This window comes from Bufo gargarizans, chromosome 3 (genome assembly GCF_014858855.1).
Source record: "Bufo gargarizans isolate SCDJY-AF-19 chromosome 3, ASM1485885v1, whole genome shotgun sequence".
Lineage (NCBI taxonomy): Eukaryota > Metazoa > Chordata > Amphibia > Anura > Bufonidae > Bufo > Bufo gargarizans.
In genome coordinates, this window is record NC_058082.1 from 420,518,397 (window position 1) to 420,535,715 (window position 17,319).

Genomic DNA, 17,319 nt, shown 5'->3' on the forward strand with positions numbered 1-17,319 from the left:
TTGGTGCTGGGCAGGAATAAAGGCAATAAAGCATTTAGCAGTGTTTAACTACTTGCTGGGCTGGGTTCATTTTTATTTTATTTTTTTTCTAGTTCATCTCTTTATGGATATTGTGTAGAAAATGTTCATTTTGTTTCCCATGACTTTTAGGCTCCATTCACATGTCCGTATCCGTTTTTGCGAACCTCAAATTGCAGATCTGCTAAACATGGATACCGGTGTTCTTCATTTTGCAGATTGGAAGGTCCTGCCCTATGATAGAAATGCCTATTCTTGTCTGCAAAATGGACAAGAATAGGATGTGTTCTAGCTTTTTTGCAGGGCTGCAGAACTGAAGTGCTGATGCGGACAGTACGCCTTTATGCTGTCCACATCTTTAGTAGCCTCATTAAAATGAATGGATTTGCAAAAAAACATACGGTTGTGTGAATGGACCCTTAAAGTTTGTTTACATCAGTGGAAGAATCAGCAAGACATGCACCACTTAGGTCTGTGATATGGACCAAACGCACCCATTGAAGTCCATGGGTCTGTTAAAAATTGACACATTAAGGATGGCATCCCTGTTCTGTCAGGTTTTTCACAAACCATTGGTAAGAGGTAATCTTGAAATTCATATTGGACACTGCTCAGCTGAAAATGAATGAACATGCCAAAAATAGGGGACACATGGACCAAATACAGATTCTTTATGGATGAAACATAGACAGATTTTCTACAGATGTCAGCAAGACACAGAGATGTGAATGGGGTCTTAGTCTTTTAGTGCATGCTGAAAGACTACAAATCCCACCCAACATCCACCTTTCCAGTGCCATAGGACTTATATATTTTATTTTATTTTTTAATTTTTTTATATATACGGTATTTGTTCCCCAGATAACCCCTTCATATTTGTGTGCAGGAAATTCGCACAAAAAAACGCACATTTATCATATATTTTTTTTTGTGTGTGGAATCGCACAAATAATTGACAAATCTACATGGCAGTTCACTTTCCACGCAGAAGGAAAAAAAGCTAAATGTACATGAGATTTGGCAAATTAAGTTTGCCAGTACTGCTTAACCAGTGCTTACACCGCCGAGGGTCGGCCAGATCATTGGTACCAAGTGTCCGTAGGATAGTTTGTGTAATAGTGCCGCTGAATACCCGATGAACGTACTTGTTCATCTGGCAATTGCATCTTAAAATCCTCGTTTGCTGGCTGCAGATCATGCTGTCTAATCACTCTGCTGCCAGCAAATAATGATTCTGTATGGGGATAACTATGGTATTAACGATCACTCCTCCCCATACTGAGGAGGAGATCTGTGAATGTAATAACAGCGACCTCCTCCTCTAACGAGCAATGTTTTGAAATGCTCATCTGCTGGTCTAATGCAGTCCTAACCGCACTGTTATTTGGCCATTTATGCATAGATTGGATAAGTATGCTTAATAATATGTACAGTATACAAGCATCCGGTAAAGATGTAGTGTGAACATTTTTGTTATTTTATGTCTCCATAGGTTATGCATTTTTTAGGACAGTACATCATGGTGAAGCAGCTGTATGACAAGCAGCAGCAGCACATCGTTCACTGCGGCACAGATGAACTTGGGAAGCTATTGGGCATCACAACGTTTTCTGTCAAAGACCCAAGGTGATGAGCTTGACATGGAGTCATAAGTTCAAATGATTAAAATTGAGGCATTTTAACGTTGATCCATTTACGATTTAGTTTATTGTATTTATTGTATTGGCGCTGTTCGGGGCGTCTAAATATTTTTTCCTTGTGTGCCTATGTTTTTGCTTATGACTGGTATGCTTATATGGGAACATGTTTTTCTCACTGCCATTTTTATTGGGTGGGACCCTAGTAATTGTTTCATGTTTTCCTCTGCAGTCCATTGTATGAGATGTTAAAGAAGAATCTTTCTAGAGTTCCTTGCACAGGTAAATATTTCGGCTTTGTCTGTCAAATACTCCTAAATTGAGGTTAGGATCACAGTTGCTCCCCAATCCCAATGTACTTATAACACATGACATCAAGCAACAGCTCCTTATGAATAGTCAGTACAGGGAACAATGCGGATGTGAGGACTGAAAGTGTGTGCTTATTAGGGTCCATTCACAGGTCCGCAAAATGGATCCGAATCTGCTCTGCAATTTTGCAGAACGGATTTTCAATGGGGCCGGAATGTGCGCGTCACACTTCTGTTCCGCAAAAAAATAGCAATTGCGGACAAGAACATTTTTTTTCTATGAGTGCCGGCAATGTTCAGTCCGCAAAATGTGGAACGCACATTGCCGGTGTCCGTGTTTTGCGGATCCGCAAAACACATACGGACGTGCGAATGAACCCTAAGGGTACGATCACACGTTCATCATCATCATTATTATTATTATTTTTTTTTTTTTTTATCCATTCCTGCTTTTGGTCCCAAACTGCATTAAAAAAAAACCTGTGCTGTTGTGTGCCCACTTTATCTGTAGAGGACTTGTTAGACTTCTTTTAATTAGGGCTTCTTTTCTATGCTCTCATTTGAGCCTGCTGGTCATATGCATCCCACTCCACAAAAGATATTGAACACTATATGCTGATCAGCTGCCGGCTTTCCCATGTCGGTATCATGAAGTCTGTAAATGAATGTGGCCACATGATGCCTCTCAGTTGGCCCATGAGGACTGAACTAATCAGCTCATAGATGGCTCACTGTCTTGAACCTTTAAAGGTTTTTTTTGGTTTCCTATAATGATGACCTATCCTCAGGCTGACTGGCAGGTAAACAGTGAAGACAATACAGCGCTCACAAGATAGTATAGGTTATCAAACTAGAAAACCAGGCAACCCCTTTTTATTAGAATGTCATAGAGACAGGTTCTTTTTAAGGGCCTTGGCTATAGGAAAAAGTTTTGGTTATCACCGCAAAAAAAAAACGCCTTACAGAAGTTACAGTTAACATTTTCCCTGTTGCTTTGTTTTTTGTTCAAGGCCTCATAGGCAATACGTTCATTATAAAAGTGGCCTTGGAGCAAAAGGAGAAGGCAAACGAACAGGTTTCTTTCCCAGAGTTGCAGTAATTTATTTCTGGTGATTTGCTGTAGTCGCATCAGTCAGACCCCGACAGATGGGACTCTGTCAGTATAACCTAATATTATGCCCTCATTGTGTTAAAAAAAAAAAAAAAAAATAGTCCGCTTTGACTATGCTAAAATGCTGACAGCACTAGGTAAGGGCTGGGAAGAGAATTACAAACCTACTTTTTGTAAAGCTGTTTTCATCAAGAGTGGTGAGAATATGAAGTTTTATTCCTCCAGATTCATGCTCCTGAAGTGCACTGGAGATTGAACATCACTGCAAAGTGCACTCTGTTCTCTGCATTTTGGTTGGTACTTTAGCTGTCACTTAGAGCAGAGGGGCATAGCTGAGAAACAGCACTTCGCAATGAAGCCTCGACCTGGACACTTGTAAGAGCAGAATCTGGCAGAATAAAACTTCATATTCACACTACTGATTAGAAAAGCTCCACAGTAGGTTTGCCCTCTTCCACACCCCTTAACTAGTGGGGACAGGAGTTTAGCATGACCAGAACTTCTGATAGACTCCCTTTAAAGGGAGTCTCACATTATTTTCCCCAATATTACTTACAGCATTGCCTCACAGAAGCTTGCACACGCATTCCAAACATACTTGTGTGTACTGTGTTTGCAGTCTTCTGTGGGGCAGTGCTGTTAGTCAGAGGTCGCAATAACGCCTGTACAAGTGTCAGAGACGCCTGTTCAGGCCATTTTACTCCCTGAAAATAGCTAATGTGTATTTTTACACATGGCTTTTTTCTAGTCAGGAGCACTGTATCAGAAGCTGCCAGGTTTGGCACACAGGAAGCCCCACCCCTTTCCCGAGAAGCCCCACCCCTCACGGACATCTCTCTCTCGCCAGGAGCAGCTCCAGAGAAAGGACTAAACACTACATTGTGGTTACAGGACCTGTGGCGATGTCAGTCATGTGATCAGCCATGTGTGTGGGAGGAGTTAGGGGAACACGGGCTCTATAGGACTGTGCTGGTGGAGAATGCAGAGGTACTTGATGTATGGAAGGTGTGTATAAAGCAGGGCTATATCAGTGTAACCAGTCTATTGTACAGTTTTCTATCTGTGTAATGGACATGTAGCAGAGCTGTGTTTGCAATGTGTATATAGTAAAGGAGATGTGGTGGAGCTGTGTATGTAATATTTATATAGTAGTGTCAGGCGGGCGCAGTGTGTGGCAGCAGTGGTCTTTTATGTTTAGTGTATGATGTTGGATAAATGTAAAATTGGCTACATTTATTTCTGCATGGGAAACAAGCAGTGGTTCCCTACAGAAATCTCAGCCTCATAACATTATTTGGTCCTATGCATTATATATGTGAATTACCGCAAAACTCCTCCACTGTTAAAAATACTCCTCAGAATTGTTAAGAGGAGTATTTTTTACTCTTCTGGAAAAAATGTAGTGCGACCTCTGCTGTGATATTGGTGAAAATGACTTGAGACTCCCTTTAAGTCTGAAAGAAAAACTCTTGGGGTATGTTCTCATGGGGTGGTAATGCTGTTTATTTTCTATCTGGCTTTTTTGGGGTGGAAAATCTGCAGCATATTACATTAGCAGCAAAGTGGATAAGATTTTACCAATTTACCTATGGACTTCCCCATTCGAACACAAGGTTAAATTTGCTGCAAAATATGCAAAATTGGTAGGTAACTCATGCAGATTTTGGCCCCATGCACACGACTGTTGTTTTGGTCCGCATCCAAGCCGCAGTTTTTGCGGCTTGGATGCGGACCTATTCACTTCAATGGGGCCTCAGAAGATGCGGACAGCACTCCGTGTGCTTTCCGCATCCGTTGCTCTGTTCCGTGGTCCGCAAAAAAAAAAAAAAATAACCTGTCCTATTGTCCGTTTTATGGACAAGAATAGGCAGTTAAATCAATGGCTGTCCGTACCGTTTTGCAAATTGTGGAACGCACACAGACACCATCCGTGTTTTGAGGATACGCAATGTGCGAACCGCAAAACCCACAACGGTTGTGTGCATGAGGCTTTTGCTGCAGTCTTTTACATCTTGTGGACACACCCTTGAAACCTTATGATGAGTTGTAAAGTGTAAAAGGGATATTACGGTTTCAACAAATAGGTTATTTGACTAATGCCAAACTTTACAATTTTCCAGTATACTTTGGTCATCAGGTCATTTAGATCTGTGCTTGCTGTCATTGAACAGGGACTTTCATTGTTTACTTCCAGTGGATAAAAATTTGTCCAGGCCATGCACATCGTTTTTTTTTTGGCCTTTGAGGGAAATAATGTAGGCTTCTGTTGAATGACAGCATGCAGAGACCATGAGCAGGAATTGATGCACCATGAAAAGTTATTTTTTGTAATTAATAACATTTTATTCTGAGACCGTAGTGTCCTTTTTATTTCTGCTTTTCGCTGCTTAAAAAGGACCTTTCACCGATCCTGACATTGTGAACTAAGTATATAGACATGTATAGCGGCGCCCAGGTATCTCGCTGCACTTATTATCCCTGGGCACCGCTCCGTTCTCCCGCTATGCCTTCAGGTATCTTCGGTCACTAAGTTATGGTAGGCGGACATTTCAGTCACTAAGTTATGGTAGGCGGAGTCTGCCCTTGTTCTGCTGTAGCGCTGGCCAATCGCAGTGCAGAGCTCACAGCCTGGGAGAAAATAACCTCCCAGGCTAATCGCTTTGCGCTGCGATTGGCCAGGGCTACAGCAGAACAAGGGCAGACTCCGCCTACTATAACTTAGTGACTGAAGATACCGGAGGACATAGCGGGAGAACGGAGCGGCGCCTAGGGATAATAGTAAGTGCAGTGAGATCCCGGGTGCCGCTCTCCATGCCTTTTATACTTGGTTCACAATATCAGGATCGGTGAAAGGTAAAGCTAGATGAAGCTCTAATCGCACTGCCACTAGAGTCTGTTAAAGTTTCTGTGGAGAGAGGGGGCGGAAAACTGACAGATGCAGTTTTATCAGGGATCTGTCGTAGGTGTTGGTGGAAGTGTTGACACTAGTGTGAACAAAGCCTATCTTTGCAGATACTTTGCTTTACTGTGTTATATTGGATTTGAGATGCTGTCCATTATTTTGGACTCGCATTGGAAAAGAACAAGAAACCAGAACCAAAGTAAAAGCTATTCACGATTGCTATGGAGGAAGTGATGGAACGCATCTGCAATACCGATCCGGGATTGCTTTTCCTCTGTGTTCTGGCTCCTTGTTTTACTCACCCCTCTGAATTCGTGTTTGAGGAAGGTCCAACCTTTTAAGCTAAAACATTAGTTTTCTATGTAAATATGACCGCTAAGGATTGCTGTACAATAAAATACCCCCAAAAGCACCACTGATCCTACAGAGTGCTTTCTGTACCCAGAGTGGAAGCCTACAAGGCACCACCACCACATTGAGTAGATGGTTGGTGTCCACTGTCTGGCAAGCATTGGTACTGGATCCCACAGTGCTCTGCCTTTCGGTACCTTGGAAATCGGCAGAATTCTGAATGTAGCTTTATAAACGGCAAGTAACTCAACACAACATTAAAGGGAACCTGTCACCTGGATTTTGGGTATAGAGCTGAGGACATGGGTTGCTAGATGGCCACTAGCACATCTGCCATACCCAGTCCCTATAGCTCTGTGTGCTTTTATTGTGTAAAAAAAAAACAACAACGATTTGAGACGTGCTAATTAACATAAGTCATATCTTACTTGTGTGACCAGAGAAGAGTCATATTTTCAAGCTCTGACTCATCTCAGGTTAATTTGCATATATATCAATTCTGTTTGTATACTCTATAAAAGCACACAGAGGTATTGTGGATGTGCTAGCAGCCATCTAGCAACCCATGTCCTCAGCTCTATCCCCAAAATCCTGGTGAGAGGTTCCCTTTTTAAAGAAAAGCATTTGCAAATTTGCTCAAAGTAGTAGGTAGATTTTAACTTTACTGCTGTTCAAAAGCAGCGTTTTCCTCCAAATGTCATGCAGAAATGGATCAAAGGAAAGGAAGAAGGATAACATGAAGCATTCTTTTATGAAGATTTATCCTTCTCACTCGTCTTGGATCCTTTCCAGTTACAGCACTGTGTGTGAACCCACTCCTTTGACCAGAACAAATAGTTTTTAGGGTCAGCACTCAGAAGGCGTAATGAATCTGCCGTTCTAGTGGAGCGAATACTAGAAGTGCTCTAGTAGGGAAGGTCCGTCCTGACAATACATTATAATTACCTTGCACTGTAGGGCATTTTTTCAGCTTGGCTGCCGTGTTTTGCACCCTTTATGCTAATTAGTAGCATCACTAAAGGAAGGGGGAGACGGCTGTCTTTCTGGGGGGGGGGTGTCTCCTTCTCCCTGGCTGTAGCGCAGGCAGGAAAAAAAAGCTCCCCACCTCCCTGGATGTGATGCTCTCTACTGCAGCTCAGTCAGGGAGAAGGAGGCCCCCCCCTCCAGAAGCATGGCCGTCTCCTCCTCCCTTTAGTGATGCTACTAATTAGCATAAAGGGTGCAAAACCTGAACGGGTGGCACAGCAAGGCAACAGAACAGCTGAGCTGAAAACAAATGACAGCGATGACCTCTACTAATAATGCCCTTTAGTGCCAGGTACTTATTTTGTAATGTCGGGAACGGTGAGAGGTCCTCTTTAAACTTGTAAATTGTAAGTGTAATAAGTTACTGTTCTACCCCTCGTGTTTTAATCCATTAAAAAGGCACCATGTTTGTTTCCTTTAGGACCCTTCTGATGCTCATAAATGTATTTCTTTCCACTTTTTGCTGTTATTCCACTACAGCTGACTCTTAGGATCTTATAGCTTGTTTGCGACCTAGGTAAAGTACACGAGGCCCTGTTTCCTTTGGGGCTCTCTGTGTGCATTTCTCATAGCCAAACTAACACATCATGGATTAAAAGCACAGATATCACTGGGGAAGGGATTTGTTTTTTCATCTGATTTACAGATGCTGCTCAAAGTCCCTCAAGAGACCTAACGCAGGATACTGGCGGTTTGGAGCGGCAGAAGGTAAAGCCTGGTGTTTGTTGACCTTGTACAGAGCCCCCCCTTCTCTGTACCTGCCAGCGTTGGATCTCCAGACCGCTTTTACAAACCACTCAGGTTCATCTGGAGTCCACGGAGCAGGGACAGAGTTACCCTTCTCTGTTCCCTTTCTACTCGCAGCTTCTCATTCAGAGCTGTGAAAGTGATGCAGCAGTTTTTACCGGCCACCACTCATTCCGGCGTAATGGAGAATAGAATGTGTTTGCCGAATATTATTTTGGTGCCCATAATTTCTTAGGTACCAAGTAACCTTCCATTTGAAATTGTAACTAGGGAGTATATGATTGCTGAGGTCCAAGTTGCAACAAACTGGATAATTTGGATAAATGAATATTTTTCCCCTGTTGTATGACACTGGAGATTAATGATTGAAATTATATGCAGGTATTGGTTAATTTATTGCAAGTCCATCCATATTCTTTGGATGGTCAAATGTCAGGCATTAGGTAGGTGGCCAGTATGTAACTGCTGCATCTCTTCTGAATAACATCATTATCTTGGTGTTAATGTATTTCCCTATTGTTTCCTCCCGTTTTCTTAGCATTTTGATGAATCTGCGCACGAAGAGATCACTGACATCAGGGTTACGTCTTCCTCCTCCCATAAGCCACTTGCAGAAGGTGTGTTCATTAAGCTGTAATTCACATACATAGAATTGAAACTGGTTATGCCAAGTTATTAATTTATGCCTTATCCTATCTGACTGATGGGGCTGACTTCAGGCATGGATTTGAAACTTAGAGTAGCCCTGGGAAAAAAACTAAAAGTGGCCCCATGTTGTAGGTGGGTCCAAATTGACAGAAGATGGGCCCAAAAAAGTAGGCGGGGATAACCAAAGTAGGCGGGGCCCACAATACTGTAGTGGAGCACAGAATACTGACCCAGCAGAACCAAATACCACAGGACAGCACAAAATGCTGTCTCAGCAGCCATAGTTTTCAACTGTATCACCGTCATAAGGACAGTGATAAAGTTGAGTTCAGGAGGACATCTGTAGCCGTTGAGCATCAGATTATTATGTACATGGCCTGTGGACATCAAGAGGGCTTGAGTGGCCCCCTGGGCATCGGTCCACCATAAAATTTCCCTGTAGGGTCTATGGCCAATCCTCCCGTCTGACTACTTGTGAATCCTGTGGGTCCTAGTGGTCTGACCCCCACCAATCAGATGCTTATTCCCAGTGGATAAGTTAATAACTTGACACAACCCCTTTTAACTCTAGTCTGACTGGTGTATAAAATGTATGCACATCTAATTGTAAGTTGAATGACAACTGTTGTGTGGTACAGTGTAGATATGTGTGTTTATGTTGTGAGGCAGTGACAGGCCTCACGGCTGCTAGGGGAGAGATATGGCCATTTCTTCGCTGTCAATCAGCAGGTCCGAGGCTGCACCAGGTGGAACAATCAGTCTGGGATAAGAGTCCAGACTGTTAGGCTACATTCACACGTCAGTATTTTTCTATATCCCGAATTTCGGTCCGTTTTTTGCGGATCCGTTGTTCCTAAAAATGTTTCCGTATGTCATCCGTTTTTTGCGGATCCGCAAAAAACGGAAACATGTATAAATTTCACAAAGCAAATAAAGTTGTTTGGATTTCTTGGGGAAAAAAAAGGTGAATAAGTGATTTCTGTGGGCAGGATTTAATTTCCAGGAACGGATTCCGCATAAAACGAATGTCATCCGTTTTTTGCGGAACCATTGACTTTGTATTGTACCAGGATCCGATTTTTGCGGAAAAGAATAGGACAAGTTTTATATTTAATCGGACATGCGGAACGGAACAACGAAAACGGACAGCACACATTGTGTTGCCCGATTTTTTTTATTTTTTTTTATTTTGTATTTTTTTTTTTTTTTTTTTTTTTACAGGACCCATTGAAAATGAATGGGTCCAGAACTGGTCCTGATCTGTTCCGCAAAAAACGGAACAGATCAGGAAAGAAAAAACGGACGTGTGAATGGACCCTTAGGAGGAGGAAGAGTCTGTCTGCATGTGCAGCAGAGGCCTGGGAAGGCTCTGTACAAGTGGGCTCAGCCGAGCTGGCTGAGGGGCCACGGGGCTAGGTGTTAGCCTGAACTTTGGGGGATTCCGCAAGGTCCTGGAATCGACGATCGCTAGGCCAGAGTCAGGAGGACTTCTGGGCCACAATCCCCCAAAAGGTACTGGACTTTGTTACAGCCTGGAAGTGCTGGATTGTTAGGATGGGGAAAAGCCGCATGTTCTTCCCGTGTGTGGACGGGGCTTTAAGTGAGGTAGGGAGTCCTCATGTTTAGTTAGAGCCCAGCCGGGCAGGTGTTTTATTTGTATTGTATGTTTTGGTTTTGCTGAGGTGCCAAATAAAAGCAATGTTTGGCCCCTAACACTGTGGTCGATGAAGATCATTGTGAGAATGTCCCCCGAATAAGAAGCGATCCTTTACAAGGTGTGTGTGTATGTATGTATGTATGTATGTATGTATGTGTGTGTATATATCTATATCTATATATCTCACACACATTATTTATATATATATATATATATATACACACACACACACACACGTTAGAGTAATAGGGAAATGCTCTCAAGTTAAAGGGGTTTTTCTATAACCAGTTGTTACCTTTCCACAGGATAGGTGAAACATGGATGATCGCTGGGATGTTCACATGTGACCACCCTGCCATTCACTTCTATAGGACTGCCAGAGACAGCTGAGGCCTGTACTTGGAAGTCTAATAGAAGTGAACGGATTTGGTAGTCTAATATGTGCACCTCATGATCCTTGCTTCATCTGGTAAAACCATACCTATTATATAAACTTTGTGGCTAATGTAAAATTACATATCACAAAAGAACCAATATAGAAGATAAGAGTAAACCATGCTTATTGGAGAATACTTCACAGAAGGCCACTTTTTTCATTGTTTTGTTAATGGACCTGATGTAATTGTTCCTTTCTGCATCTCATATCTATGGCTTTTTATTATGATATATTAAATGTTATGTTTTATGACCGTGCCTTCGGAGAAGTATGATGTAAAATTTTCAAATTGTCCTAAAAAATGGTGCAAAAGTAGGAAACAGTGGTTGCTTTAAGTCCTACATAAAATGTCTGGATGGCAGTGACATTCACAAGTTTTCTGATTTTAATGTGTCTTGTTATATAGATGGTGAAAATCTGGCCACTCTAGAGCAGGATGGCTTGAATCTCTCCTTTGAAGAATGGGATGTTGCCGGTCTACCCTGGTGGTTTCTGGGGAATTTGAGGGCAAATTATAATCCCCTTAGTTATGGGTCCACAGACATCCCTTCCAACCAGGTAGTATATTTAGACATGAGTTGATTTCTGTATGCATGTGGTCTAAATAGATGTAAATTGACAGTGGATGCCTTCTTTTTTAGCTTTTTATGAAGTTGTGCTAAATGGGGTTATCCAACAGTAGAAATACCCCACCCCCCTTTCCTATAGACGATACTTACCTGGTTCCCAGCACCCGTTCTCTTCTGTATCGCTGCATGGCCGACGCTGCATCTCGCTGCCGCGCGGATCAAAACATCCGGCAACGGGTGAAGGAGCCAATAGCGGGCCACAATCTCCCTAGTGTCACCTGTGTTGCTAGCGGCAGCCGTGCAGCAATCCAGAGGAACACGGGTGCCAGGGAATGGGTAAGTATAGTCTATAGGAGTGGCCCAGGTATTGTGGAGGGTATTTCTACTATTGGATAACTCCTTTGAGTGAATTCTATTTGTTCGATGCACTGTGACAGTTTCTCTGTGTGAAGAACCTTATTTTCCACATGGCAGGACATAGATACAGCCCTTGTTTCTGATACCACGGATGACTTGTGGTTCCTCAATGACAATCGGTCAGATCAAATTAATGTGGAGGTGAAAGTGGAAAGTCTGGATTCTCAAGATAGTGAGGGTGAAGACATGAAAGAAAATGAAGGAAAGAAAGTAAGTTCAATAGCATAATTGCGCATGTTTTTCTTCTCAGCACACAACACTGTCTAGTAAGGCACATAATAACACATTTTTCAATTTTTATTTTTTCCCCATAATTTTCGTAAGTTTCTCCATTTTTGAGGCGCAATGCACACAACTACTGTGTGGGTCCACGTCTGATAACATTTTTTTGTGGATCGTACACAGACCTGTTCATTTCTATGGATTCACACAAAATGCTGACGGCATACATACGTCATTCGTGTGCTGTCCACATCTATTCGGTTGTTCCACAAATTATAGAACATGTCTTCTTATCCAAGAACAGGCAGTGCTGTTATGAAAATTCGGCATGCACACGGCCGGTATCCATATTTTGATGATTCACAGTTTGTAGACTGCAAAATTCCTGTGGTCATGTGCATGAGACCTAAATGTTTATCAACTGCTCCCTTGGTCAAGGTTTTATTTGTCAAAAACTGTAAATGAAGTTACAAGAGTGTCAAGAGTTGTGTTTCTTGGTGTTATTCAGGTGATCGAGCTGACCATATATGATGATTTAGAGGACACACAAAGCCTGAGTGATACAGATACAGAGATTTCTTCTGAGGTTTGTCCTGTTTACTTCAGTGTAGTCAGTATATTTTCTTATGTTAAAATGTATACAAAGCCTTAAAAAAAAAAATAATAAAAAATTCTCATCTTTCCACCCCTGCTGTGACACTTCCAGATTTTTTTTTTGATATATAATCTTCATCATTATGTGTTTATTGTATAATAAAATTACCTCTCCTTTCTGTCTCCTCAGGACTGCTGGCAATGCAACAATTGCCATAAGTTTAATTCCCCTTCAAAGCGCTACTGCTTCCGCTGCTGGGCGTTACGCAAGGATTGGTATGCAGACTGCCCGCCTCTAACTCATACACTTTCCACCCCTGCTCTATCTGCTAATGTCAGTTCCCTAGAAATGAAGAATGGCATTGACATTCCCGACTGCCGCAGAACAGTTTCTGCCCCCATGGTGCGTGTGAAAAACAAGGATAAAAATAGACAAGCTCCTTTCTTAGAGCCCTTAGATTTGGCATCAAATGCCAGAAATCTCTCAGAAAGCACAGACACTCTTCTCGATTTGGAAGAAGCATCACTGGAGTCCAGTCGTCCCTTGTTGGAACCATGCAAGCTGTGCCACCGGCGCCCACGTAATGGCAACGTAGTGCACGGCCGTACAGGCCACTTGGTGACCTGTTTTCTCTGTGCATGCAAACTGAAGAATACTCGAAAGGGATGTCCAGTGTGTAAGAAACCAATACAGATGGTGGTAAAAACCTATGTGCCGTAGCATTGGAGCAGCACCGCTGTCTGAATTGTAGACCTGCAGCTGTTGGCGGCCTAAAATGCCACCAGCGACCTCCCTATCAAACGGTTTGTGTAGACACATAGTTGTGGTTCACTGTGGTGCGCCTTTGGTGCAATTAGGGTGTTGCCATCAATCTTGTGTCCAAGCTCCATTCATTTCTGTGGCCAGCTCCTTCCTTGCTGCTTTGCCTCTACCTGGCCTTGTCAGTCAAAGCAGCCAGGGAGGAGTTGGCTGCAGCAATGATTTGAGTTTGGGTGCAATGATCAATGGTGGCTCCCTCATTGCACCAAAGGCTTAATTTGCATACAAAGAAAAAGTATTATAACTCTTGAACGGAGCCTCAGCTCAACAAAAGAAAAAACTCATTTTAATCAGGGGAACCACAGCTATGTGTCTATGCGAACAGCTTGATGGGGAGGTCGCTGGTGACAGATTGCCTTTAAGCACCTTTTTTTTTTTCTTTGAAGGAGACCTGGATTTCGACAGTACAAAAAATGTTTTATTGTTTACCTTTAGCAGTGGATGTTTTGCCTGATTCCAGTCTTCATATCTGACCATGCTTTATCACTGCCATGATATGCTGAAGTGTTTTCTGTTGCGGAGTTCTGCTTAAGATACCACCAGGAGCAGAAAATGAAACTTTTTTGTTCAAGAGTATTTATGAAGATATAAGAATATATAAGGAAGATATGTGTATCTATTTATGTTTGGACTTCAGTCTTTATGGTTTGATGTGCCTGGAATTCCTGTACAAGGCCCTTCCAGCCAGTGTTTCTGCAGTCTGTCACAATGCAACTATAGTCAGCAATGCATAAAAGGAAGCTCATTGTATATTTCTTTGCCTTCTTGTTAGTATGAAAGTCTTTTTTAATTTAGGTTTTACACGGCACTTCTGTAAGAAAAGAAGTGCCAGAAAAACGTGATTTCTTTCTATCCTATAGGTGTTCATGTTGCCAAAGTTCTCACTTACATGTGGGTTTAGAGTGAAAGTAATTGAAAAGCCCAATGCAATTTTAATTTTTCATGTGCACTTCTGAAAGCAAGCAAATGGCTACCACCTTAAAGGGGTGGGCCACTTTTCTGTCATTTTGTGTCCTTGCTGTATGCCATTTAATGTTTTCATTGTATACATTTTTCCTGATTGCTTTTAGGGTGCATCCTGAGCTGTTAAACAGCGGCTGTGCGGTTGGCGGCACGTTCAAATGGCGTCCGATGCACTCTCTATCCTTCTGTGTGGTCACACAGGTGCAATATGATAAAGGAGAGTGCGCTGGACGCAGGAGGGAGTCTAGGCAGGGCATGTGCTGAGCGCTTCATCGGGAGGAAGCAGGCGTAGACTAGACATGCGCAGATCGCTTTGGCGTCTGAATAGTACAAGTGACCCAAGATGGGACAGGAGAAAGCGGAGCTGAATTACACGGAGTATGAGCAGGACGCATCCGGAGAATATGCGTAGTACAGTAGACGGGAGCGCGCAATGCCGAATAGATGGGTGGATGAAGCTAAGCATTCGCTATATGACGTCCTAATGAACAGCACAGCCGCTGTTTACAGCTGGGCATGTGACCAAAAAATAATTAGCAACATGGGAATCGGCAAAGGAATAATTCATACCATGGAAACATGAAATAACATACAATAAGGCGCCTTGCAAGATAGAAAAGTGGCCATCCTCTTTAGAGGGCCTGTCAGCAAGGCCAGCCCCATTAAACCAAGCATACTACCTGGTAGGGTTGATCCTGCAGTTTAAAATAATACTTGACCTGTAAAATAGATTTTGGCGTTCCCGAGCAAAAAAGGTTTTTATTCTTTGCAAATGAGGACTTCAGTGTAAAGAGTTAAGAGGCCAAGCTACAGTGCACCTCAGCTCTCCGGTGCTAGATACACCCCTCAGTGCACTGAAGACCTAATTTGCGTAAAGAATAAAGGTCTAATTTTCTCGGGAACACTGCAATAGATTTTCACAGGTCAGGTATTGTTTTAGTCAGCAGAATCAACCCTACCAGGCAGTGGGCATGCTGTAAGAGGGTTCATCCGGTTGACATCGAAAATTGAATCCAAAGCTTTTACTGCAATTCTCCTTTGCAGTAACTGAAATATTATGTAAACAGCTTTTTTAGCTTTTTTTTTTCTACAATGGATTTGGCTGCGGTGAATCCACTGCAAAATCTTCATGTAATTATTGTGATTTGCTGCAGACTTGATGTGTGTTTGCAACGCCATGGGTAAAATCCACGTCCTGGTCCTGAGCTGCATATAACACATGAAGGTTTTGCAATGAATTCACTGCTGACAAATCCATAGTAACAAAAAAATAAAATAAAAATAAAATATATATGAAACTTCCCTTTTCGAAGTGTTTATTTACAGATTGGCTTCTGCCATCCATGGCCAACAGCGGCTATGACTGCAAAGCTATGGAATAATACAGTGATGTGGAGTTTAAATGCCCTCCATAATATATTCCCCTGTGCAGGTATGGGGGAGAATCATCAAAACTGGTGCAAAGGAAACTGACTTGGTTGCTCATAGCAACCAATCGGCTTCCACGTTTCATTTTTAGAGCTGCTTTGGAAAATGAAAGGACCAATCTGATTGGTTGCTAAGCCAGTTTTCCTTTGCACCAGTTTTGATAACTCTCCCCCATTGCGTCTGTCGAAGACCAAATACTGTAGCTCACCTGTTCTTATGGGTGGAAAAGGCCAGAAGAGCTTGTTCCAGCTCTGCTCTTAACGTCTCCCTCCTCATCTGTTACCAGTATTGTCACTTACAAGTGTTCACACATGTGCTCTTTCTTGTTCAGTTATTATGTGGAAAGGCAACAGCCAGTTGACATGTCCAGTTAAAATGGAATTGAATCCTGTTGTGATCTGCTGAGGTTGTCCCACAGCAGGTCCTCCTATACTCGTATAGCCTGTAAATGAAACAGCTTAACTTAGTAGGTTAGGTAAGGATGTGACCCGTGGGACAACCTCCTTAACCCTTGTGTCTGGGTTATTAATCTCTGCATATGTGGCCTACAGGACAGGGCGTTAATATTGTGCCTAAGAAGTTTTAGTAAAGATTCATTGTTTTTACAGATGTTAAGAAGCTGTGGAGGACCTGAAACTGTGTGTTCTCCACTGAGCTTGTTATTCTCCACGTACAGCAAGCCTAGTGCTTATTCATTTTGTGGGGTTTTTTTTTTGTTTTTTTGTTTATGTATGCATGTGAAGAAGCTTGTTTGCACTATGTGATCATTTTGTACCAAGTAATCTACATTTGTTGACAGGAGGAAAATATGGATGCGTTAAGACTGTGATTATAATGTTTTTTTTTTCCCCTTATGGTTCTGGAAAATAAAGTATTTTACAAAGTTGACCTGCTTGCTGTATCTATTTATAAATGAATTTTGAGCGTGGGTGGGCTATTTTATATATTTTTTTTTTTTTGTTTGCTTGCTCTTTCTCACGTCCCATATCCCTCAGCGTTGGATATTGTCTCTGTATAGTTTCTTAGGAAACCCACATAACTAAAGAAAATAGTAAAGTATTGGTGAAACCATTGGTACAGTATGCATATCATTCTGTTTTCCACTTATTCTAGAGGTGTAAGCATTTTAGTTAATAGGGATAATAAGATAAAAATATAAGATGTAGTAATGGATAGAGAGGGGCGATGTGTTAATGGATTGCATATTGGATAATAAACCTTGGATAATTGCGAGTGTATACATACCGCCCCCCTTTACAGTAGTTATTGCTGAAGATTCATGAGTTTTCCATAAATAGAAGTAAAAGGGCACTATTGATAGTGGGTGATTTTAATATGGTAATGGATGAGGGGATAAATGCAGAATAGGGCATAAAATGGATTTACACACAGTCTAGACTTAAAAATAATATGCAAGAATTGGACTGCTGGATAGATATATGGAGGTTGTTAAATCCGAGAG

At 42.1% G+C, this 17,319-nt stretch overlaps 1 protein-coding gene across 1 annotated transcript in view; it reads left to right on the top strand.

Moving 5' to 3' along the window:
• MDM4 (MDM4 regulator of p53) overlaps positions 1-16,743 on the top strand; it is a 54,378-nt gene extending 37,635 nt beyond the window's left edge. Inside the window, exons 4-11 of the mRNA XM_044288411.1 lie at positions 1,511-1,644; positions 1,888-1,937; positions 8,003-8,064; positions 8,642-8,720; positions 11,251-11,402; positions 11,888-12,040; positions 12,561-12,638; positions 12,837-16,743. Of these exons, the coding sequence (XP_044144346.1) occupies positions 1,511-1,644; positions 1,888-1,937; positions 8,003-8,064; positions 8,642-8,720; positions 11,251-11,402; positions 11,888-12,040; positions 12,561-12,638; positions 12,837-13,367 (1,239 nt within the window). The 3' untranslated portion in view covers positions 13,368-16,743. The remainder of the gene's footprint in view (positions 1-1,510; positions 1,645-1,887; positions 1,938-8,002; positions 8,065-8,641; positions 8,721-11,250; positions 11,403-11,887; positions 12,041-12,560; positions 12,639-12,836) is intronic.
• The last annotated feature ends 576 nt before the right edge of the window (positions 16,744-17,319 follow it).